Here is a 24,899-nt window from a genome sequence, read left to right as displayed (position 1 = left end):
AGTGAAATTTCATACAAATCCATTAAACATTCACAATTATTTGTTATATTGAATTCTAAGAGGTCAATTTAAATAATTAAGATACTTTAAATTTCAATACTATATGATTTAATAACTTCACTGGCTACGGACATAAACACAAGGAATAAATCCTTATTTGGTGTTTTGGTAGAGATTAATGTTTGGAATTGCTTTGTGGTATGTTGAAGTTATACAATGTTTGCAGATGGTGTTTGTGCATCATTATTTCCACTTTTCAAAAAGCCTTCTTGCCAAAAATTGCAAAGATGTGAAGCTTTGATTACTACAGAATTATCAATTTCCGTGATTGGTCCTAATTATCTTTCATCATTTTGTTCGTTTTGTGTCTGAATTTTTTAAAAAAGAAGTTGGTGTGAATGCCATTACTTTGGTCTCATTCAAAGGCATCACAAAAAAAACCTAAAATGTTTGATGAAAGCATGTTTCAAGTAAACAAGTTGTTGTCCAAACTTTGCAATACTGTAATGTGTTCACATGCTTAAATTCAGCTGCTGTGTACAAGTGTAAATGATAAGTCTCCGATTACATCATTCTCTTGGCTTCCATCTGACTAGTTTTAAGTTGAAGCTTTTTATGGTAATTTGGAAAAATTGTGTCCATTTTAGCTTGGTGCTTTATCCTTTGTGGAAAAAGGGAAGGGTGTTGTCATGGTTCTGAGTGCTGGCCCTCGATTCGGCTCCATTGATGGTGCCTCGTTGTGCAGCACATGGAGTCTATGCACGACTAATCACATAACGAGACACACCTCAGCCCCATCAGGAGACTAGCATAAGAACCCTGGTTTCACTAGGACTAGTTGCCAGAGTGTTTGTCAATCTTTGGGTGTATTTTGTCTCCTGGCTGCTTAGAGCTGCCCACTCTAGAGCAGTCCTGGTTTTGCTGTTTCTCCTACGATATCCTGTTTCTGTGTTGGGACTTCACCTCAGAGCCCTGAGGCAAGATTCCTCCTGGTTGCTGCCTGTGTTTGGTTCTGAAGAAGCATCCTGACTCCAGTTTTGTATTGGTGCACTGCATTTGGGTTCTCTGTGATCTTACCCTTTGTTTGACACTGACAGGTGTCATCTATGTTGCTGCTGTCTGATATTCTTTCTTCTTTTTCATTCAAGGGATGTAGGCTTTGCAGGCTGAGCCAGCATTTAATTGCCCTTGAGAAGGTGGTAGGGAGCTGCCTCCTTGAACCACTGCAGTCCTTGAGGTGTGGGGATACCCACAATGCTATTGGGGAGGGAGTTCTAGAGTCCTTGAGGAATAAAGGTCAGAAGGCGGTGGCACTTAAGTAAAACACATTAAGAAGTAACTTTTCTCCTTCTTGGGCAGTCCTTTGTGACTGAGGACACCTTGCTTCCATTCCAGTTCTGAGGTGGTCAATGAGGCCAACTTTGGAAATATGAACTCTCCCAAAGATGGAGTATGAGGTGCCTGCAGGAGAGGGTGGCTAGGCAGTTTGTGAAGTTGCCCTCCTTTGGCTGCTTGTACGGTGTTCCTGTGTGCATCCAATAAATGGGCATGAGGCTCTCAACACCCTCTTGAATGCAACATGACTGGTCAAGGGCCAGAGATTCCTATGAGTCAGTTGAGGACGTATCCAAAGGGTTAATGTAGAGTTAGCAGTGCTTGGCGGTTTAGGAAGAGAATTCCAGAGTGCACCAACAGAATGAGTAAACTTTGTGTCATCAGAGGAAATGTTGGGAAAAGTAGGTGGAGTGGGGAATTTATGGAATGTGGACTCGGTAAGGATCAAACAGTTATGATGAGTGAGGTCAAGGTTTGAGCAGAAAATGAGGATCAAAAGGTGAGGCAGAATGAATAACTGAAGGGTAGCAGTGTGGAACTTAGTGGAAGGTGGGGTTTATAGCAGAGTTTCAGGCTGGTTTTTACTTATGTAAGAATGAAATTAGCCTTGAAAGCCCAAATGACCAGACTCAAGAAGAGCTTCTTCCCCACCGCTATCACACTCCTGAACCAATCACCTCTCTGACATCCCCTTCCTGGTGGGGCTGCCACACTCTCAGACTCTGAATTCCACCTCTTCCATTATTGTCACTTTAGCATTTCTTTTTGCACTACTGCAGTTTGCACTTCTATGTTTAGCAGCATTCCACCATTTTAAACTCATCACTGTATTTATTGTTTCCATATATACAGTTTACTCTGGGAGCTTCACACAAACAAGGAATTTTGTTGTATATGACAATAAGCTAAACTAACTTCAGTGGCAGAAATCAAGCTAGATAGAGAAAGAATTTAGCCGTGGTGGCTATGCAGAAAAGTCCCACAGGAAGAATTTTGCCTTAGTTTCCTGGCATTAAGTGTGTGGAGCAGTATCGTCCATTGATTACACCCACCTTCAAGTCCACTGGCTTCAGTAGGACTGATGTAAGAGTGATTGCACTCACGGCCAATAGTGGTGTGACAAGCATGACCAATTCTCTTCCCCCCGCCCCCCACCTTGCTTTGGTCGAAGAAAGATGACGATAAACTGGATGGGAAATTGGAGCTCAACCAGCACTCAGACTGTGTATTGTTGGGTTTACCTTTGCAATGCAGTGAGGAAGGGGATTGTTGGGGGAAGACGGAGATGGTCATAGAATCAAAGGAGGTGGAAGGAAATGAAGATGTATGTTTGTGGCACACAGTTGGAAGCAGATTTCATGCTTCCAGATAATGTCACTAAGAGACAGTTTGTTTAAAAAAAGAAAGGTGAACGAAGGATAGATCATGAAGCATAACAGGAATGATTGCGGGACAATGAAAGAAGTAATTGCTAATTCATGGTGTTGTTGGGAACAGTTTAACTGGAATCAGAACAATTCACAGAAGGGAGGTGGTGAAAGGAGACAGAGCTTAATCATATTGAAAGCTACAGTGAAGATGAACAGGGCTGGCAGTTTGCCATGAAGTTCAACATCTTTACTCATTGACGTAATCCTCTCTGATTATTCTGCGTGAGTCTTCATGCTCTTAAACCATTGTTCTTGCCAGAGATCAGATCACCACTGGTGCTAACCACTGCCCCTGCTGAGAGAGAGACAGTCGGTAACCTCTCTCACAGAGGGTGTCTCTGAATCCATTGATGTCACTGAACTTTAATTAAAGATTGTACCTATAAGTTCAAGGGAATACTCTAGTGGTAACTAGGAGAGGAAGTGCATGTACAGTAAAAGAGTATTCTAGAAAGACTTCTGCATAAAAACCATGCATTGAATGCTGAACACTAGTCAAACTGCGGATCCCCTTTGAATGGCAGAGTAGTGGTATCCCAATAGTGTTCCACTTGCTTCGTTATCCAACTACCCCCATTAACTCATCAACCAGATGACCTCTACAACTCATCCCCATGGCAACTCCAGCCTCACCCGATTGAAGATATTACCTTTGTCCTATCCACCCCAACCCCAATTTCTCTGCAATTTAAAATTAACTTGCTTTCTCTTTCCCAGTTGTGAAGAGGGATCTTTAACATAAAACATTAACTCTGTTTCTCCCTCCGCAGATGCTGCCTGACCTGCTGAGTGTTTCCAGTATTTTCTATTTTTATTTCAGGCCTAGGTAGTCCAGGTGACAGCAAAGTTCCATCCAGCACACATTGCTCCCAAACATTTAAGTTCCAAATTGCTCAAATGCTCCAAGTTTTCTTCAGTATGTCAAGTTTTCAGTCTAATAGATGGAGTAAACTGAGTAGTCCAGCTAGAGGAATTACATCCACCAGTAATTAGATCCCAAGGTACTGTGGAGAGATATTTCTACCTCCCGGTCAAAGAAGATGGAAGGGAAATGTTTAGAGAGATACGGGTCAAACGCAGGCAAATGGGACCAGCTTAGATGGCCACCTGGTTGGCATCAATGAGTTGGGCTGAAGCGCCTTTTTTCTTGCTGTGTTAGTCTCTGACTCTGTGACTCTAAGATGCTGTGCCTGTAAGCGGTGCAGGTCATGGGTTGTATATACACTTGTTCACGTTAACCATGCGTTGTGAGTGCCAGGCATGCATGACTGGAGCTCTTAAGTAGACTTTTCTCTACTAGAACCACTCCTACAAGCACTGGGATGGCTTAGGGTGACATGTTGTGAGGAGCCTCAAGGGGCATGGAGTGGTGTGATGGGGACCAAGGCAGTAGGGGTGGAAAGGGTTAGAATACTTGGGAAACTCGTTCACAAATGTAGAGGGCCTCACCTTAATAATGGAAAACAAATAATGTTGCAGATGCTGAATCTTAGACAAAAACAGAAATGCTGGAAGAACTCAAGAGGTGTACAAGATGATAAGAGGCATAGATCGAGTGGACAGTCAGAGACTTTTTTCCAGGGCGACAATGGCTGACACGGGGATATAATTTTAAGCTGACTGGAGGAAGGTATAAGGGGGATGTCAGGGGTAAGTTTTTTTACACAGAGAGCGGTGGGTGTGTGGAACACACTGCTGGCAGAGGTTGTGGGGGTAGATACAGTACATTAGGGACATTTAAGAGACTCTTAGATAGACACATAAATGATAGAAAAATAGGGGGCTATGTGGTAGGGAAGGGTTAGATAGATCTTAGAGTTGGATAAAATGTCGGCACAACATTGTGGGCCAAAGGGCCTGTACTGTGCTGTAGTGTTCTATGTAACTCAACCTGTCGAGCAGCCCCTGTGGAGAGAGAAGAACAGTCAATGTTTTGGGTCAGGGTCCTTTCCTCAGAACTGGGGGGAGAGTGGAGGGGTTACAGTTTTCAAAGCAGAGCTGGGGGGGAAGGGTGAGGTGTAAGACACAAGCCTGTCTGGAGATGGGTCAGGGCAGATCAGGAACATGACTGCTGACTATTAGTGAGGCATTTTCAGGAAACGGAGAGAGAGGTTCGTGCTCCTTATCACCTATCTCCATTATAGAGCAACAAACAACCTACTGGAAGAACTCAGCAGGTCGAGCAGCATCTGTGGGGGGAATGGAACTGTCGATATTTTGGGTCAAAACCCTGCATCAGGGCGGTGCTGATCTCTGTGTGTCTCCATGTGATCCCGTTATCTCCACACAGCTATTCATCTTACACCTCACTCTCTTCCCCCCACCCCCTTCCCCCAGCTCTACGTTGAGAAATATAACCCCTCTGCTCTTTCCCCACTTCTGAGGAAGGGTCCCTGACCCAAAACATGGACTGGTTTCTCTCTCCACAGATGCTGCTTGACTGGCTGAATCCTTCCAGCACTTCCATTGTTGCCTCACCTTAATATAGTTCAGAAATCTGATTCACTGGAGCTGAATTCACCTTCATCTTCTTTAAGACTCCCCAACAATGATGCAGGCAAATCTATCCCTTATGAGAGGGGCCACTTCTGTTAAAACCTGCTTACAGGCTCATACTATCTCTCTGGCTCACCATCCTGTCATCCAATGATGATCAAGGTCACTAAATGATGAATCTGCTGCTTGTCCAGTGCCTTGCTAGGTGAGGTGCAAGAGCCCACACTACACCGTAGATGGCTGGAAGTCCCAATGGCATTCATCAATCAAACTTGCCCCTCAATTCTATCACATAGCACATACAAGTATGTGTTAGGCAATTTCTGGGCCAATAAACATTCACTTATGGATCAATTGATCACACTCACAACCACATCATTTTGCATTTGTGAATGAACCTACTCATCCATCTCCATCCTTTCTGGCCCACGTGCTTTTTTGCCTCACGGAATAATAGAATTAAAACCTCCAAGTTCGTCTTCATCTCATTCGAGCTGTACCACAGCCTCATCTACACTTGTATCTCCCCACCGCACCATTCATTTCTTTCATCCTACCTTCCGTAATCTTGTGGCATAGACGGGGGCCATTGGGATCAAGACTGTGTCGATTCTTTGAAAGAACAGTCACGGTACTCCCATTGCTCTGCTCGTTCCCTGCAGCCCTGCAACTTATTTCCTTTTTTTTGCTATTTATCCAACTCCCTTTTAAAACCTACTGCTGAGTCTGTTCCAACCATCTTTGAGTGAATTCTGGATCATTTTTTATCTAAAACAAAATCAATTGTGATTCTAAATGTTAAATGCATATCACAATTATATTTCTCAGCTGCATTTTAAACTGGGCCTGCATAGCTATAAGCATGTTTATTCTAAACTGGAGTGCTTCTTGCCTTTTATCAAAGACTAATTTTATGTTGCTACGAAATATCTAAATGATCAACCATTGCATATTACAAAATAAGATAAATATTTGTGAGTTAAAATGGCCAGTGAAATCAGCCTTGCCAAAAATGCAAGAGAACTTTGGATGACCTCCTAAAAAGGAAGGTTGTTCCTACCTCGCTGCTGTTTGAAAGCTCAGGAGATCTGCTATCTTTCTGGTTGTGTCTTCTAATTGACTGATTGGAAATAATTCATTTATAATACATGTGCCATGTCAGAAAACCATTTCCTGAGTTCATCCCTATGCCTGGGGTTGAATTAAACCTTGAGCTGGAGTTGAACCTAAGATATGCTTATAGTTTTGTGCCAAAGCAAAACTTCAGGAGATCCATTCATTACATCTATTATAAACATTTATGACAACTGCTCTGCCCAAGACTGCAAGAAATTGCAGAGAGATGTGAACACAGCCCAGTCTATCACAAAAACCATCCTCCCCTCCATTGACTCACTGCTTTAGTAAAGCAGCCAACATATCAAAGACCCCTCCCACCCCAGACATCCTCTCATTTCCCCCCTCCCATCAGGCAAAAGATACAAAAGCCTGAAAGCACGTACCACCAGGCTCAAGGACAGCTTCTGTCCTGCTATTATAAGACTATTGAATGGACCACTTGTACATTAAGATGGACTCTTGATCTCACAAGATACCCCGTCATGGCCTTGCACCTTATTGTCTGCCTGCACTGTACTTTCTCTGTAATTGTAACACTTTATTCTGCATTCTGTTATTGTTTTTCCCTTGTACTACCCTGATGTACTGATGCACTGAGATGATCTGTACGGATGGCATGCAAAACAAAGTTTTTCACTATACCTCAATATCTGTGACAGTCATAAACCAATATACCAACTTACCAAATAAGGTACAAGTGCCATAGACAGAGAGATCAAGAGTTCATCTTTATTGTACAAGAGGTCTGTTCAAGAGTCTTATAAATGTGGCATGTGCTGAGCTGTGTCCACAACTCTCTGCAGTTTCTTGCAGTCTCGGGCAGAGCGGTTGCCGTACCAAGTCGTGATGCATCCGGATAGGATGCATTCTCTAGTGCATCTATAGAAATTGGTGAGGGTCAAAGGGGACATGTCCAATTTCTTTAGCCTCCTAAGCAAGTAGAGTCATTGGCGCATTCTACTTTGTATTTGTTTCCCTGTACTGCACTTTCTCTGTAAATGTAACACTATATTCTGCAATCTGTTACTGTTTTTCCTTTTGTACTAACTCAATGCACTTACGTTTGGAATGATCTGACTGGATGGCATGCAAAACAAAGCTTTTCCCAGTATTTTGGTGGGTGGGTGGGTGCCTGGAATGTTCTGCCAGGGGTGGTGGTGGAGGCAGATGCGATAGAGGTGTTTAAGAGGCTCTTGGATAGGTGCATGGATATGCAGAGAATGGAGGGGTATGGTCTTGTGTGGGCAGAAGGGACTAGTTTAGTAGGCTTTTAATTACTAGTTTAATTAGTTCGGCACAACATCGTGGGCTGTAGGGCCTGTTCCTGTGCTGTACTTTTCTATGTTCTACGTTCTATGTTCTCTGATGTAAAGGAGGTTGGGAGATGCATTACTGATTGGGGAGAATGTCACAGCGACACTTAAAGAGGACATCTCGGAGGACTCATCCAGTGAGGCCATATGGTTAGAACTCAAGAATAAGAAGGGTGCAACCACTATCATGGGGTCATTCTATAGGCCTCTCAATAGCCAGCGGAAGCTAGAGGAATGATATGCAGGCAGGTCATGGGAAGATATGAAAACAGCAGGGTTATTGTTGATGGTGATCTTAAGGGGCTTAGGGCAGAATCTGTTAGTTGTAGAAAACTTTGGTTTGGCCACACTTGAAGTATTGTGGAGATTTTGGAGAGGGTGCAGAAAAGTTCATCAGGATGTTGCCTGGATTAGAGAGTATTAGCTATAAGGAGAGGTTGGACAAACTTGGGTTGTTTTCTCTGCAGCGTTGGAGGCTCAGAGGCGATCCGATAGTATGTAGAAGTACGAGAGGCATAGATAGGGAAGGTAGTGAGAGTCTTTTCCCCATGGTAGGAATGTGAAATACCAGAGGGCATAGCTTTAAGGTGAGAGAGGGAAAGTTTAAGGGCATTGTGTGGGGTAAGTCTTCTTTCTTTTTACACAGAGCGTGGTAGGTGTCTGGAACTTGGGGCTGGGTATGGGGCCTCTGGGGAACAAGGCTACTGAAATAATAACAGGAAGCAAAGAAATGGCATATATGTTCAATCAATTTTTTGCATTAGTCTTCACCATGAAGGACACTGCAAATATCCCTAAGATATTTGCTAATTTCAAATAACAGAAAGAAGCTTGTAAAAATCCCAATCACAAAGGATAAATTATTTGAGAACCTCATGGGAGTAAAGGTGGACGTATCACCAGGACCCGATGGTCTGCCCTCAAGGAAGTGGCAGCAGAGATAGTTGACCCATTAGTTGAAAATTTTCATAACTCACTAAACTCTGGGAGGGTATCAGAAGATCCAAAAGCAGCCAATCTGACTCCCTTGTTAAAAAAGGAAGACGGAAGGCAGGGAGCTATCGTTAGTTTGACATCTATAGTTGGCAAGTTGCTAGAGCCAATAATCAAAGATCAAATCTAATCATTAGGAAAATATACCACTGATCCCTGTACTCATTACACCTTAGCAACCAGAAAAAAGACTCCTTTATGCCTTTTTTGCCTTTTCCATTAGCCAATCTTTTATGCATGTCAATACTTTCAAGAATCCAATTGAAATTAATAATTTACTTATTAACTAATCAGTATATTTTTCATTTCTAACATGATAAAGAAAGAAGCCAATTGGTCCGTCAGGTTCTGCTCATACTCAACAGAGCAATCCCATCAATCCTGTTCTTCCTCTCCTTATTTCCCTGTATCCCTGCAACTTATTCTTTCCCACATTCCCATCAGTTTACCTCTGAATCTTTTGTCACTTACCAACACTAGGAGTAACTTACAGTAGCCCGTTAACCTGCCAGCATGTCTTTGAGATATGGGGGGGAAACTGGAGCACCCGGAGGAAACCCACACAATCAGGAGGAGAACGTGCAAACTCCACACAGGCAGCATGCCAGGTCAGGATTAAACTCGGGTCAATGGAGCCAATAAGCAGCAACACTAACTGCTGCACCACTGTGTGTTGCCTGTTGTTTAATGGATAACCAATAAAATAATGACAATAATTTGTATTATCTGTAATATTATTTTATATTAAATATATAACATACTTACAGTCACCAAGGACCTAAGACCTGTGTATTCAATTTGTCAGTTTGTGTGAATAACTGGTGTTTTGTATTTTTTGAACAACAATCTTTTGGACAAATCACTTCAGAAGAGAATTCCTTTAATGAGTGTTAGTAAATTATGACTAAAAATATAATTAGGGGTGATAAAAGAAGTTGGGCTGCTTTAGTGTACCGTACCTGGGTAGCACAGTGAATTCAGTTCTGACCAATATGCATCTCATTGTAATTCAGCCTGTATTTTGCATAGGACAATTATTGCAGGAAAATAATTTCCCCAGAAAGGGATACATAATTCACTTCTCTTTGTGAGAAGTTGCATGACTAATAAACAATTCATTGATTCAACTTGATATTATATAAGACTCAAGGGCAGGACAGGACCTTATTTCCCTTAAGCCTTATCCATCATTCAGTAACATCCTGACTGATATGAACTTGCCTTTTCCCATAACCCTTGATCCCATGTAGACCAAACATACGTCTATTGCAGCCTTGTTATAATCAATGATTCATTGTCAGGGATAGAGCAATCCAAAGAACCACGATTCTTCGTAAGAAAAAATTCTTTTTTTATCTCTGTCAAAAAAGGGACATTAAGGAACAGTTCTCCTGGAAATTGGCATTTGTCTTCTTATGCAGAAGATAGCAAAGCACCATCCTCACTCTGTTTCGTGGAACTAATGGAATAATTTACTCTGTATTTTAATTAAGAGAACATTAATCATTGATTCTGCAACAAAGATAGAAAGGAAGATACTATGCTCAAAATGATCAAACCAGCTGTATTTTAACGCTAACACAAATTCTTACCAATTTAAATATAGCCTTTAACACTGTCCCTTTTAATACGATTCTATATATTTAAAAGGATTTCCATCTTTAACAATAAATGTTGCTCCTGATATGACAGCCAGGGTTGCCAGCTCAGGATCCTGGTCTAAAGCAAATGTAGCTTTATAACATGAGACTAACTTAATGTGAAACAAGATGCTTTTCTTAATTTGGAGTTTGTAGACCTTGAATTTTTACGGGCTTTTCATTAGTGTTTGGCACATTTCATTGATTTTGCCATTTAAAAAGAGATCAATTTCCCTTTGGTCTCAATAAATTGAAAATTATAGTAATGCAGGTTGAAATCTCTGGTCCGACAACTCCCCTGGTCATGTTTTGAATCTGTACTAATTTACTAACCCTAACTAAGATCTAAAATCAACTAAGATCTACACTACTCTGTAGCTAATTTACCTACCAATGCAACTTCTGCGATCTTAGCTGACAGTATTCCCAATTTACAGAAAGTTTGGGTTATGGACAGTTCTTGGAATCCTGACGTGACCCAGTGAACGTCTATACTTAAAAAGAAAAGTTCTCCTACTCAGAGGAAGATGATCAGGGGCAATTTCTGTGATCCTGTGATGTTCAGGTCCCAAGGGTGCCAGGCCAGAGAATTTCAAACTGCATTCAGGTTCACCATAACAGCTTTATAATAGTCTTATAGTTATAAAACTATTGAATGGTCCCTAGTATAATAAGAATGGACTCTTGACCTCACAATCTACTTCGTTATGGCCTTGCACCTTATTGCCTGCCTGCACTGCACTTTATCTGTAACTGCAACACTTTATTCTGCATTCTGTTATTGCTTTTCCCTTGAACTGCCTCAATGCACTGATGTGATGAAATGGTCTGTACGGATGGCATGCAAAACAAAGTTATTCACTGTACCTCAGTACATTGACAATAATAAACCAATTTACCCATTTACCAACTTAACAATTTATTTCTTGAACAAAATCTTCACCTCCTCTCATGTGAACACACATTTAATTTTTCCACTCTATTTCGACCTGTGTTTTGACCCTCCCTGTCATTTTCATCCCTTTCCTGCATTGATGGCAGAACCCTCAAACAGATGAAATTGGTTGGTGTTCCTTACTGCATCCAAATGAATATAGAAATTATTGACATCATTTGTTGGCTTTGAGTTTTCTTGGTGAAATAAAATTTAAAACAGTTTTTCCAGGTAGGTCTTTGGGTTTTTACTTTTGTTTTTCAATGGTTATTGCAGTTAAAATACCCTTATTGATGCACGCTAAATTAACTTTATTTTCTTGCAGGAATTCTGAAAGTACATAGTGGGAACTTCAGAGAGCTCGGAAACATTATGAGTGAAGTCTCAGTGAAGCCACACATAGGCAACTCAACCATGCTGAATCTAAACATCAGTTCCAATTGCAGTACACATGCTTCCCCTTGGTTTTCAACTGCATTTTCAGCTGTCGGACTTTTGTCTAACCTGATCGCATTGGTCGTGCTAGTAAGCGCTTACAGAAAAGCTCGGAGTAGGTCCCGATCTTCCTTCTTGATTTTCCTGTGTGGCCTGGTTTTGACAGACTTTTTAGGCCTTGGAACAACTGCGTCCATCGTTCTGACGTATCATCACACCAAATTCAGCTGGGAGAAAGTTGACCCTCAGAACCACCTGTGCAGATTTTTGGGATTTTCAATGGTGTTTTTTGGACTCACTCCTCTGTTGCTGGGGGCCACCATGGCAGTGGAGCGTTTTTTAGGAATAAACAAGCCATTCCTGCGTTCTACCAATGCCTCAAAGCGACGTGCTTGGTGCACGGTCTTCCTTGTTTGGCTGTTTGCGTTCTGTATTGGGCTCTTGCCCATTTGTGGTCTTGGACATTACACGCACCAGTGGCCCAATTCCTGGTGTTTCTTCAACATGACAAATGGCACAAGTGATGTTGCATTTTCAATATTGTTTTCTAGTGTGGGATTGTTATCTCTCATACTGTCTGTTTTCCTGAATACAATCAGCGTGGTAACACTGTTCAAAGTTTGCTTTAGGAGACTGGCTGTTGAAAGGAGCAGAGATCACGAAGTAGAAATGATGGTTCAACTCTTGGGTATAATGGTTATTGCGACAGTCTGCTGGGCGCCATTATTGGTACGTATCAATTAATTAGGTCTCTGTTGTTAATTACTGGATACATTGCTAATTGACCTCTCCAATACAGATTAGTAAACACAAAAGCTTATATACTGTGATGTAAGGCAAGACATTCGTCCTCCATCATTAGTGTTAATGTGCAAACTATTGCATCAGTGCATTTTAAACTTCCTTTGAAATTCTCTCAATTGACTTAAATGCAGTGAATTTCAAAGGCAGAGCAGTTAGCACTGACCTGCTTGTATAAGGTTGTTTGCATTAATTATATGGTGGGAATTTCCAGGCCACTTTTCTGGTACTCATGCTAGCTGATAACATCATCCTGTGGCTCTTTAATAAATGAAGGTTTTGTGCTAATTTTGAGTGTATTGGTTGTTGATCTTAGATGGAACTCGAGAAAAAAACCAATTCTGAAGCTCAGCTAAATACAAAACCACTGTGAAGTGGTTTCAAAACACCCAGCTTGGAAGGTTCAAGTATCTCTTGATAATTTTCCTTGATGATGGAGAATCATTAACAGAAGCTCTTGAGTTAAAGCCCTGTCCACATAAAGTGCAGTAAACTGGGCCATTAATTGTTGTCTTGTTATAATCGCTCCTGAATGGCTTCTTATAAATGCTTGAACTGTTTATTTTGGTGACATTATTTTCATCAGTTTGGATGAGAGATTGCTGATAAGACGTTAAACTGAAGCCTCATCTAATAAAAGAAACAAATTGATGTATAGCTTTTCAAGCTCAGGAGCTGAAGGAGCAACTATTTTATGCTGCAGGGAAATTTTGAAGCTGGTTTATACACACCAGGATGGGATAAATTTTAAAAAATTTTTTTTACATTTTATTTACAGCGTGGTAACAGGCCCTTCTGGCCCAACGAGTCCGCGCTGCCCATTTTAAACCCATATTAACCTACCCATACATCTTTGGAATGTGGGAGGAAACTGGAGCACCTGGAGAAAACCCACGCAGATACAGGAGAACGTACACACTCCTTACAGACAGCAACGGGAATCGAACCCCCGACCGCTGGTGCTGTAATAGTGTCGCGCTAACCGCTACGTTACTGTGCCGCCCAAGAAGGCCAAAAGGCCAGATAAACTCCCTTTAATGTTTGGAGCAAAAATTTGCAGATTCTGACAATCCAAAACAAAACAAAATAGAAGCACCCAAAATATTAGGTAGCATCTTTGAAGAGAGAAACCAAAACATGTTTGCATGTTCAAGAAGTAGACACAAAAAATTCTATAGATGCTGGAATCTAGAGCAATACACAAAAAGTGCTGGAGAAACTCAGCAGGTCAGGCAGCATCTATGGAGGGAAATAAACAGTCGACGTTTCAGGCCGAGACCCTTCATCAGGACTGGAAAGGAAGAGGGCAGAAGCCAGAATAAGAAGTTGGGGGGAGGGGGAGATGACATCACAAGCTGACACGTGCCATGTAGAAGAGGCAAAGGGCTGAAGAAGGAGGAATCCGGTAGGAGAGGGCAGTGGACTGTGGAATATAGGATGGGGGAGGGGAGGAGAGGAGATGGGCAGGTCATCAAGGCGGGGGAAGGGAGCCATAGGAATAAGGGAAGACAAAGGAGTTGGGGGGGGGGTGTTAGAAAAAGAAGGGGTGGGGTTACCAGAAGTTAGAGGACTCGATGTTGAGGCCATCAGGTTGGAGATTGTCAAGGCGGTATATGAGGTGTTGTTCCTCCAACCTGCATCTGGCCTCAACGTGGCAGTACTACAACATGGTCAAGAACCCTTGTCAGAGCTGGAAAAGTGAGGAAAAAGATGATGTTTTAAGTTGCAGAGGAGATGAGTACTGCAGGATTCTATTTACCCAATCACTTAAGTCATTCTTATCTTGACATCTTTGTCCTGCATCCCATGAAACACCAACATTCCCCTCTCCAGAGCTTTTTCTCTTGCATCCTGCAACCTCTTTCCCTCCCACCGTCCAGCGACCCTTCCAGGCGAAGCAGTCAGTTGCCTGCACATCTTCCACTTACTGCATTTGGTGTGTGGTGTCATCTACATTGGAGAAACCAAATGCAGCTGAGGTGGTTGGTCTGCAGAACCCCTCTGTTCAATCCACAAGGGTGACCTTGGGTTTCCAGTCACCTGGCACTTCAATCCTCTGTCCCCCTCCCACTCTGACCTCTCTGTCTTCAGACTCCTACTTTGCACCGATGTAAACTCAAGGAACATCACCTCAGCTTCCATCCAACCACATTGCAGCTCTCTAGACTCAATATTGAATTTAACAATTTTGAGAAACCACTTCTTTTCCTCTCTCTCCTCAGATGTGGTTGCACTTTTCACTTTCAATTTGCTTCTTTTCCCTTTCTCTTCTGTATCTAACTGCCAGTTTTTTAAGTAATTGTTACCTTGACAAGTTTGGTCTGAACCTTATCACAGACAATCCCTCTGTACTCTCCACCGCCCCTCTCTCTGCAGCTAGATGCACATCTTTATTCCCACGTTTCCAGTTCTGAAGATGGATCCTTGACCCAAATTGTTGACTCTCCCCAAGGAGCTGCCTGACCTTCTAATTGCTTCCAGAATTTTCTATCTCTTTTTTTAGTGTTATTGGTTAGATTTTGGTGGAACAGAGGAAAAATCACAGCTATTTTATTCAGGCATGGAATCTTTTATAACTAGAGGGCACAAATTTAAGGTGAGAGGGGAGAGGTTTAATAGGAACCTGAAGAGCAACTTTTTCACCCAGAGGGTGGTCAGTATATGGAATGAGCTGCCAAAGGAAGTGGTTGAGGCAGGTACATCAACAACATTTAAAGGGTACTTGGACAGGAACATGGATAGGAAAGGTTTAGAGGGATATCAGCCAAACGTGGGCAAATGGGACTTGCTTAGATGGGAATCTTAGTCGGCATGGACCAGTTGGGCCGAAGGGCCTGTTTTCATGATGTATGACTCTATGACTAACTAACCCAGGAGGCAAGTATGGCCTTTGTTCAGTGTTTCATGTCAAGGAAAACACCTCCCACAATGTGAAAATAGACAGTGCTGTAAAATAACTGAAACACTTTCAGACATGTCTGAAAGATACTGCATGCAGTTCTGGTCACCCTATTACAGGAAGAATGTGGAGGCTTTGGAGAGGGTGCAGAAGAGGTTTACCAGGATACTGCCTGGATTAGAGAGTATGAGCTAGAAGGAGAGGTTGGACAAACTTGGATTGTTTTCTCTGGAGTGTTGGATACTGAGGGGAGACCAGAAAGAAGTTTATAATGATTTATAATGAGAGGCATAGATAGGGTAGACAGTCAGAATCTTTCTCCCAGGGTAGAAATGTCAAATACTAGAGGACGTGGATTTAAGGTGAGAGGGGAAAAATTTCAAGGAGATGTGTGGGGCCGGTTTTTTACAAGGAGAGTGGTGGGTGCCTGGAACAGGCTGCCAGGGGTAGTGCTGGAGGCAGATAGGATAGTGGCATTTAAGAGGCTGTTGGATAGACCCATGAATATGCAGGGAATGGAGGGATATGGATCGTTTGCAGGCAGAAGAGACTTAGTTTAAGTCGGCGCCATGTTCGGGGCAGATATTGTGGGACAAAGGGCCAGTTCCTGTGCTGTACTGTTCTGTATAAAAATGCATTGTGTGAATCTAAAGGTTAGAAAGCAGCGCCTAAGTAGGTTTACTTACTGCAGCACCAAAGGGGACCATGCAGCCCATCAACTCAATGCCAGAATGATTCTCAGCTTTCCAAGCAAACAGAATGAGTCGAAATTTGCTCAATTCAACTTACTGTCTGAGCTCATCCTAATGCCGACTCCCACCCTTACTAACCTGGTTAGGTAGCTCTTTTTCCACTGGCCCAGATGTGATGGGCTGAATGGCCTCTTTCTGTAACAGCATTTTTCCCTGATTCTATGACTGTATGAAATAACACCGGTCGTCTGTTGATTCCCACAGATACTCATCTTCCAAAAGACCTTGACGGATTTGCCAGATAATGTACAACTGGGTAAAACCCTAATCACTTGCATTCGAATTGCCACGTGGAACCAGATTTTAGACCCCTGGGTTTATATATTGTTTCGAAGATCAGTTTTGAGAAAGTTCAACCCGAGTCTACGATCAAGACCTTCAATATCGTCATTATATCCCACTATAAATGCGTCATATAGTAGAAGGTTTACACAAGGCTCAGTAATGACCTCCTAGTGCACAGGTTTGGCTGAATTCTAAGAAGGACTTCCACCAAAGTAGACTAAGATGTACTTATTTGTAAATAATATATGTTGTATTATATTAAACCTGCTTCTTTGTAGTATATGTAATATTGGTTGTAAACTATAATTGTCTCTTTAAGGCTGCCAACCCTTTAAGAATTGTGTTACATGACTAACTGCTCCGTGGGTTGGAACATTATGTATGGAAAGTTCTTGAGGCAGTTTGTAGCAGGCTCTTGATAAACAATACATTAGCTTATTTTGACCACCTTGTGTCTTACACATACATCACAGTGAAATTGGTTAGAAGAACACACTGACCACATATATTTTATCAAGTATTGGTAAAGCACAGAGTGACCTGGTGTCTTGCACAGACGTACACAGGCTTTTGGCTGTAAAATTGATCTCATTTGTGCATTAAAAATGCTTTATTTAAATTCAGTTAACTTTGGGTTAACGTTACACAAAGGAAAATCTATATAATTTGCCATCTGCCATTCAGTGTATACTGAGGTAAACAGTCCACAGTTAAAGCCACATGTTAAGTGATAACTCATTAAAAATATTGGACTAATAAAAGCAAAACATGTTTTTGGTTTTGTGGCATATCAGAGCAATTTGTACAAAAATTGCCATAGAAACAAATGCTTTGTGAAGAAAATTATCAGATAAAAGAGACTTTAGAACACAAAAACTTTGTTGCAACAATTATACATAGAAACAAACCATAGAAAATAATGATGAGAAGGTTTCATATTTTACATATTTATGACATGTTCAGTTTTTGCTCAAGCTTTTAGGTTTTGACTGCATTTGATGTGAACTTGGATAAATATTTCAATCACTTCTATTAATGGTTATATTCCAAAATCACTTTGTTTTCCAGTTGTATAAAACTGTTTCCATACCAAAAACATAGTTTGTGCTTCCAGTGTGATTTTTAACTTGGCAAACTGGGATTAGTGAAGTGCTAATGATTTCAGTGTAGTTTCAATAAACATGCTGCTCCATTTTGTGGCAGTTTTGAGCTTGTGCCATTTTGAAATGGGACCAGAATAGTTTTAATTAGTCCTATGGGATCAAGAAGAGCAAAAGGGCAGGAACTGCCAGCTGGCCTGTGTAAGTATCCCTCACTCCAGAGCTCGCTTGTTCAATCAGCCTCTTACCTCCCAGCCTCCAGCTTGGGTTGATCTTGATGGGCAGCTCATCAGTACTATTTCACCAAGTCTCCTCCCTTGAAATGGGCCTGATGTGTACAGGTGGGGAACGAGATTGGTCCAGAATCTCTCCCATCATTCAATTAATTTTTGGACAAAGACTCTCCAATCAGACTGCAGTGGGTCAGCCAGTCACCCCTATAGGTTTTCTTGTTTGTCTGAAGGCAGTGTGTACACTGGGAACTACTTTAGCAGCCCTATGTACGTTAACACCCATGCCCTCCCACTGTTTCCCCTCCCCTCTCCCCAATGTGATCACTGCTCTAATGATGGCCAAGAGTCGTTTCGCCAAAGCCTTCATCCAATTGTGACCTGACTTTTTTTTTCCCCCTTTGAAACGTGAAGTGAGAAGGAAGGTGATGAGATCAAAATGTGTGATGGGGAGGAAGGATTTGTAGCTGACAGAGGTAAAGAGGAAACAATTTTTACACTGAGTACTTTTCTTATGTGTTATTGCCTGGGAATATCTATGGCATCTGGATCCCATCTACTAGCAACAGGCAAAAATAAGAAGAGCCAATTTTAAGGGAAGGGACCAATTCAATGAGATCACAATGACGTAAAGATTCCAAAACACTGTAGTCACAATTACAGTGAGTTTGCAATAGGACATAGAACATTACAGAACAGTGCAGGCCCTTCGGCCCATGATGTTGTGCTGACATTTTACCCTGCTCTAAGCCTTCCCTCCCACATAGCCCCCCCATTTCTCTATCATTCATGCAGCTATCTAAGAGTCTCTTAAATGTCCCTAATGTATCTGCCCCCACAACCTCTGCCGGCAACACGTTCCACGCACCCACCACTCTCTACATAAAAAAACTTACCCCTGACATCTCCCTTATACCTTCCTCCAATCACCTTAAAATTATGTCCCCTCGTGTGAGCCATTGTCACCCTGGGAAAAACTCTCTGACTGTCCACTCGATCTGTGCCTCGATCTTGTAGACCTCCATCAAATCACCTCTCATCTTCCTTCTCTCCAAAGAGAAAAGCCCTAGCTCACTCAACCTATCCTCATAAGACATGCTCTCCAATCCAGGCAGCATCCTGGTAAATCTCCTCTGCACCCTCTCTAAAGCTTCCACATCCTTCTTATAATGAGGTGACCAGAACTGAACACAATCAGTGAGTGGAGTCAATGCATAAATTGCCTAATAGTAGAAGACAGAGACTGGTTTGGCTGCCACTTAAGGACTTGGAGTTGAGCCATTGGTCTGTTCTGGAAGAGGATGGAAGGTGGAGGTATAGAGAGGTTAGACAAACATGGAGAAAATAAGGTTATAGCTAAGAAAGTAGAAACTGTTATCTACAGATAGCATCAGAGATTCACTGATATAAATGAGAGGACACTCAATAAGAGAAAGGATAGGGTCAAAATTGGAAGAGAATTGAATGGGGAAAGAACAGGTTGAAACATTGGACCACTTGCTTGTCAATCTTAGTGGAGAGGAAGAAGCAAGCTTCATGATGCTAGGAGTCTATGTGCTTAGAAACCATGGAAGAGCAGTATCTGGAGGCAATGGGTCAGGAAAACTCTGGGAGATAATGGCTGAATGTTCAGTGATATGCACATGGTCTAAGGAAGGGATAATGACGTGTGAGATCGATCTTGAGTTCAACTTTAGAAGGTAGAAGTCAGTTTTACAAGTAGCAGCAGCATCACCCTTGTGGGCAGGTTAAATAGTAATGTTAGAGTTAGCCCTCAGCGAGCAGAGTGCTGCAAATTCACGGAGGTTTAGGTGAGTGCAAGCAGCTGGAGGGGGAATATTGAGAAGGTCAAATGCACAGCAGAAGTTTGCAAGATAAATGTCAAGGGTTGAGAGGCTAAAGGGAAGGACATTTACACACGAAGCTATTGGAAAACAGTCACCTGCTCTGCCTCCCCGTTCCCCGATGGAATGAGAGTTTGGTGAATCATGGTGGGTGGAAGTACAATGATTACGCAGCTGCACTTGGTGAATGTTAGGTAGCTGCTTTTAACGTGAGGGAATCCTAATCTGAAGGTCAAGTATGTTGTCCGATGTGAATATGAATGATTATTTAGGGAAGTTTTACTTTAGATCAATAAAATTAAGTCTTATCCACTTTTCTATGGAAAGACTGCATTGACTGTGAGAAATACCTATAATATTTTACATCCTTGTAAAACCATGTGATTATTAAAAAAGTAACAATTTTAATGTGAGTAATAATTGTACTTGTAATGTTTTACCAACGTTCTCTAAATCATATAATTTATTCCCATAGAGTTGTATGCATGATACACATACTGCACATTAAAGATAGGAAATGAACACCTCATTTGCTTTTGGTCATTCATACTGGAAGTGCATTTACCCATGGACTGCACATTGACGTGCTCGGTCCCAACACTGCCCCAGTTGGATTCAGTCACTGATTACCTGGAATGCCCCAACATCCTAGGCTCTTGAGCCTCCACATCCCTCACACATTGCATTGCAGAAGCAATGGCCCACCTTGTCCTCCTGAAGGTTTAACACTCTGCATCCATAAGAAGGTAACAGGAGGATGCACAGGTCATAAGAACAATGAACTTTCTTGGTCACTCAGTGGAAACCATGATCGTTGGATTGTTCACTACACTCCACTTTCTTGCTGAACCCCAATGACCCTCGATTCCCCAATACTCCAAAAAGTCTGTCTCAGCTCTGAACACTTAAGAAAGAATTTTATTTAGAGGAATAATTGACCACTGCACCAATTGGCTTACCTGATTATTTCAAAGGGATTTCCTTCCCAGTCATTAGTGAGTTTCTTTCAATGATCATTACCAGCTTCTTTGTCCCATTGCATCCTAATTTGATCACTTGAATTCAGCTGCCATGGTAGGGTTTGAACACTGGATCAGTAGTCTAGGTCTACGTTATGCTGGTCTAGTAATTTAACACTATGTGACCATATGCATCTGAGCAAGGCAGCAGCTGGGCAGGCCCATGAGGATTGCGTGAAACGCTCCCAAAGACTGTCCCAAAGTGAATCTCAGTCAACTTCTAAAGCACATTTCAGAGGTCCAGTGTCTGAATGACCAAGTATGTCAGAAGCATATACATATACTGTAATAAATAATCAATGACAGCCAGCACCATTGACTGCACACCACAGACACACTAAATCCTTTTGCTGGTGTATGGGTTTAACAGAAAATATTTTAAGGACATCTACGGGAGGAGCTGACTCCTTTGAAAATAGTTTCCTTGGGAAGTGTGTGTGTGTGTGTGTGTGTGTGTGTGTGTGTGTGGGGGGGGGGGTCATGTGTTTGTGTCTGTGTGTGTATGTATGTATATATTGGTGGCATGGCTAAATATATTATGCCCTTTTATCAGGTATCACGGGTAAACACCTTAAAAAAAAGTGTTAAGACCCTGAATACATCCATTTTGGACCTTAACCCAATCAGAGGATACCTTAATGAGAGGGGAGAGATTTAATAGGAACCTGGGGGGCAACTTTTTCACCCAGAGGGTGGTTAGTATATGGAATGAGCTACCAGAAGAAGTGGTTGAGACAAGTTGTGTCTGCATTTGCGCGTGTATGTATGTATGTGTGTATGTGTGTGTGTGTGTGTGTGTATGTGCGTGTGTGTGCGTATTTGTGTATCTGTGTGTGTGGTCTCTGTCCAGTATACTCAGACATCCAGGAGTTCACTTTGTGATGAAGGTCAGTAACTTTGCGAATATGGAATTCATTAACTAACAGCTTTCTAGAAACTTTCCATTAGACCCATTTCCCCACCGCCCCCAGAAATCTTTTATTTTTTCCACCTTCCTTTCTCATTTTAAGACCTTCTAGAAACCCTTTAATATTGACAAAGTTTTTGCTAAAATCAACTTCCCCAGATCTCATAATTAGAGGAAATTTTTTGTCTGCCACACACTACTCCAATCATGCTTGCATCAGGGTCCAAGCTTCATATAATAGAAGATGAAATCTAAACTGTTGGAAAGAACCCCAAATTAAAAATCTCTATAACCTCCTTTCCCTTTTGGATTCTCGACTTCAACCTAACTGTAACTGACGGTACAAATGTCTCCTCATGGTCTGCTATAACGATTGCCAAAGAAATATTTACTTATTCTCAGTCTGGGGTCAACAGTCAAATATCCATCAAATGCTTCAAAGATATTTAAGATCGGCAACCTCACAACCATGATAAGTGATGCAGGAAATGGGAAACATTCCTTTGGCACTTGATGCATTTGATTTTGGGATAATTCTGGGCCAGAATACAAGAAGCTTTACTCCTGGCTGTTCTTAGAGAGTTATAGAGTCATGCAGAACAGAAGGAAGCCCTTCAGCCACCACATATACCCAGCCTGTCAGCATAAAGTGCTGGGTAATTTACTCAAAATGGTAAGGAATGTTACATTGTCCACTGTGGAAATCAATCAACTTGTTGAAGGGAAATAAGGCAAAGACTGCAGCCACTGAAGAATTTTAAGTGGGATAGATTAGATATTAGGTATTTATTTATTAGTCACATGTACATTGAAACACACAGTGAAATACATCTTTTTGCATTGCTAAGAATGTGCTGGGGGCAGCCCGCAAGTGTCGCCACTTTTCCAGCGCCAACATAGCGTGCCCACAGCACTTAACCTGTACGTCTTTGGAATGTGGGAGGAAACTAGAGCACCCGGAGGAAACCTACGCAGGCCGGTGCAATCCTTGATTTCAAGGCCTGACTTCAGAGAGTGAGAGAGTCATACAGCACTGAAACAGGCCCTTTGGCCCAACTGGTCCATGCCGACCAAGATTCCCATCTAAGCCAGTCCCATTTGCCCACGTTTGGCCCATATCCCTCTGAGCCTTTCTTGTACATGTACCTGTCCAAGTACCTTCTAACTGTTGTTAATATTTTCATATATTCTATATTCGCAAAGTTACTGACCTTCATCACAAAGTGAATTCCTGGATGTCTGAGTATGCAGGGCAGAGACCACACACACACAAATACACAGAAATACACAGGTGCAGACACAACCTGCTTCAACCACTTCTTCTGGCAGTTCATTCCATATACTAACCACCCTCTTGGTGAAAAAATTGCCCCTCAGGTTCCTATTAAATCTCTCCCCTCTCATCAAAGTGTCCTCTGATTGGGTTAAGGTCCAAAACGGATGTATTCAAGAACACTTTTTTAGGTGTGACGCCTGATAAAAGGGCATAACATATTTAGCTAAGCCACCAATCTATACATACTTACACACACAAACACATGCCCACAAACACACACACATGCCCACGCACACACACGCTTGGGTACAGACAGCGAGTGCTGAACCAGTAGGGATAAAATTTATGTGAAAAATGGGTGCTTTACACGTCAGTTTCTACGGTGCACTAATTCAGCCTCCAAGACAGTTTGTTTAGTTCACTCTTTATTAGGGAGAACTTACATTTATTAAAAATGCTTTAAATGTTATTTGATATTGGCATCTTTTTTCAGCCCAGTACATTTATGGAGCATTTTATGAAGAGTGCACATAGTTACAAGGTAGACCTTAAATCCCTCAATTATTTTTTTCCCTTCAGGTTTAGTTTTTTGCACATTCCAAACATTCACATTTAGATTTTTCAGCAGGACACATTCACTGGTCTGATTACAAGATGGTGGCAGTCATGATGCAGTGCTAGTTACGGGCTTCTGGTAGCATGGATTCTTGTAGTCTGGAGGTTGAGAAGACAGAGTTGCACGAGTGCTTGGCTATCAAGCTTGCACATGTGTTTCTGTGCATGCCTGAAAACAATTATGTGAAAGGGCTGGCATTAGAATCCTTTATTTAATATATGTATAATATAATCAGTGTTCATACTCCACTGACCTGGCAACATACTTCTCAGGGATTGATCTATGGCACACATGGATCAAAACGTTCCACCAACAAATACAAAACACATTCTGCTCATATTAACTGCACACTGTTTTGTTTGAAGGACTGGATGTGATTACATAGGCCTGAGGAAAGAACATGATCGCAGGAGTAGAGTCGAAATTAAAGTTTATTGTCATAAACACACACACATGTGTGCACAGGTACAATGAAAACTTACTTGCAGCAGCATCACAGGCACAGAGCATCAGATACACAACATTCACAAGAAAAACATTAATTTAACATAAGCTATACATAATTTTTACAAGAAAAAACACAATTAGGACAAAAAAAATGTACATTATAGTGCAATATAGTGTTAAACTGAGGTGGTGATTAGCGTTGTGCAGGTTGGTTCAATGGTTGAAGGGATGCTGCTGTTTTTGAACCTGGTGGTGTGGGACTTCAGGCTTGCCCAATGGTAGCTGCAAGAAGATGGCATGGCCCAGATCATAGGGATCTTTGATGACATATGTTGCCTTCTTGAGGCAATGCTTCATGTAGATACTTCTGATGGTGGGGAGGGATGTGCCTGTGCAGCTTTTTACGTTCTGGCACATTCGAATTGCCGAACCAGACCATGAGGCAACCAGTCAGGATATTTTCAACAGCACATCTGTACAAATTTGTTAGACTGTTCTGTGACATGCCTAACCCGAACCTTCTAAGAAAGTAAAGATGCTGGTGCACCTTCCTTGAGGTCATGGCTGATCTGTACCATAGCTCCGAGAGAAACAGAAACAAAGGATTGCAGCTTCTGGAATCGAGATGAAAAAACAACAAGATGCTGGAGGAACTCGGCAGGCCAGGCAGCATCCGTGGAGAAAAGCAGACGGTCAACGTTTCAGGTCAGGACCCTTCTTCGGGACTGAAGATAGGAAAAGGGGAAGCCCAATATATTAGGGAGAAAAGCAGAGCAGTGATAGGTGGACAAAAGAGGGGAGGCGGGGTGGGCACAAAGTGGTGATGGGTGGAACACCACACACCTCAACCTGCCAAGATACGTTTTACACTAAATCTTTATAATTGGCTGCCCCAAGAACACTCTACACAAAAGATGCATTTCACTCTGTGTTTCGATGTACATGTGACTAATAAAGAAATCCTATTCTATCTTATCCTAATTATGAATCTTGGTAGGCTCTCAGCTCTTATAATGTGTTCAGTTCCA

General features: G+C 41.9%; 1 protein-coding gene across 1 annotated transcript in view; it reads left to right on the top strand.

The window, feature by feature from the left end:
• The window catches only part of tbxa2r (thromboxane A2 receptor), a 37,839-nt gene extending 17,711 nt beyond the window's left edge, over window positions 1-20,128 (top strand). The window contains exons 2-3 of the mRNA XM_052037724.1: window positions 11,586-12,424; window positions 16,352-20,128. Of these exons, the coding sequence (XP_051893684.1) occupies window positions 11,633-12,424; window positions 16,352-16,603 (1,044 nt within the window). The 5' untranslated portion in view covers window positions 11,586-11,632 and the 3' untranslated portion in view covers window positions 16,604-20,128. The remainder of the gene's footprint in view (window positions 1-11,585; window positions 12,425-16,351) is intronic.
• Window positions 20,129-24,899: the final 4,771 nt, after the last annotated feature.

The sequence above is a fragment of the Pristis pectinata genome, chromosome 24 (genome assembly GCF_009764475.1).
Source record: "Pristis pectinata isolate sPriPec2 chromosome 24, sPriPec2.1.pri, whole genome shotgun sequence".
Taxonomy (NCBI): domain Eukaryota; kingdom Metazoa; phylum Chordata; class Chondrichthyes; order Rhinopristiformes; family Pristidae; genus Pristis; species Pristis pectinata.
The sequence above is the reverse complement of the archived record's forward strand: the minus strand, read 5'-3'. Positions and strand labels throughout refer to the sequence as shown.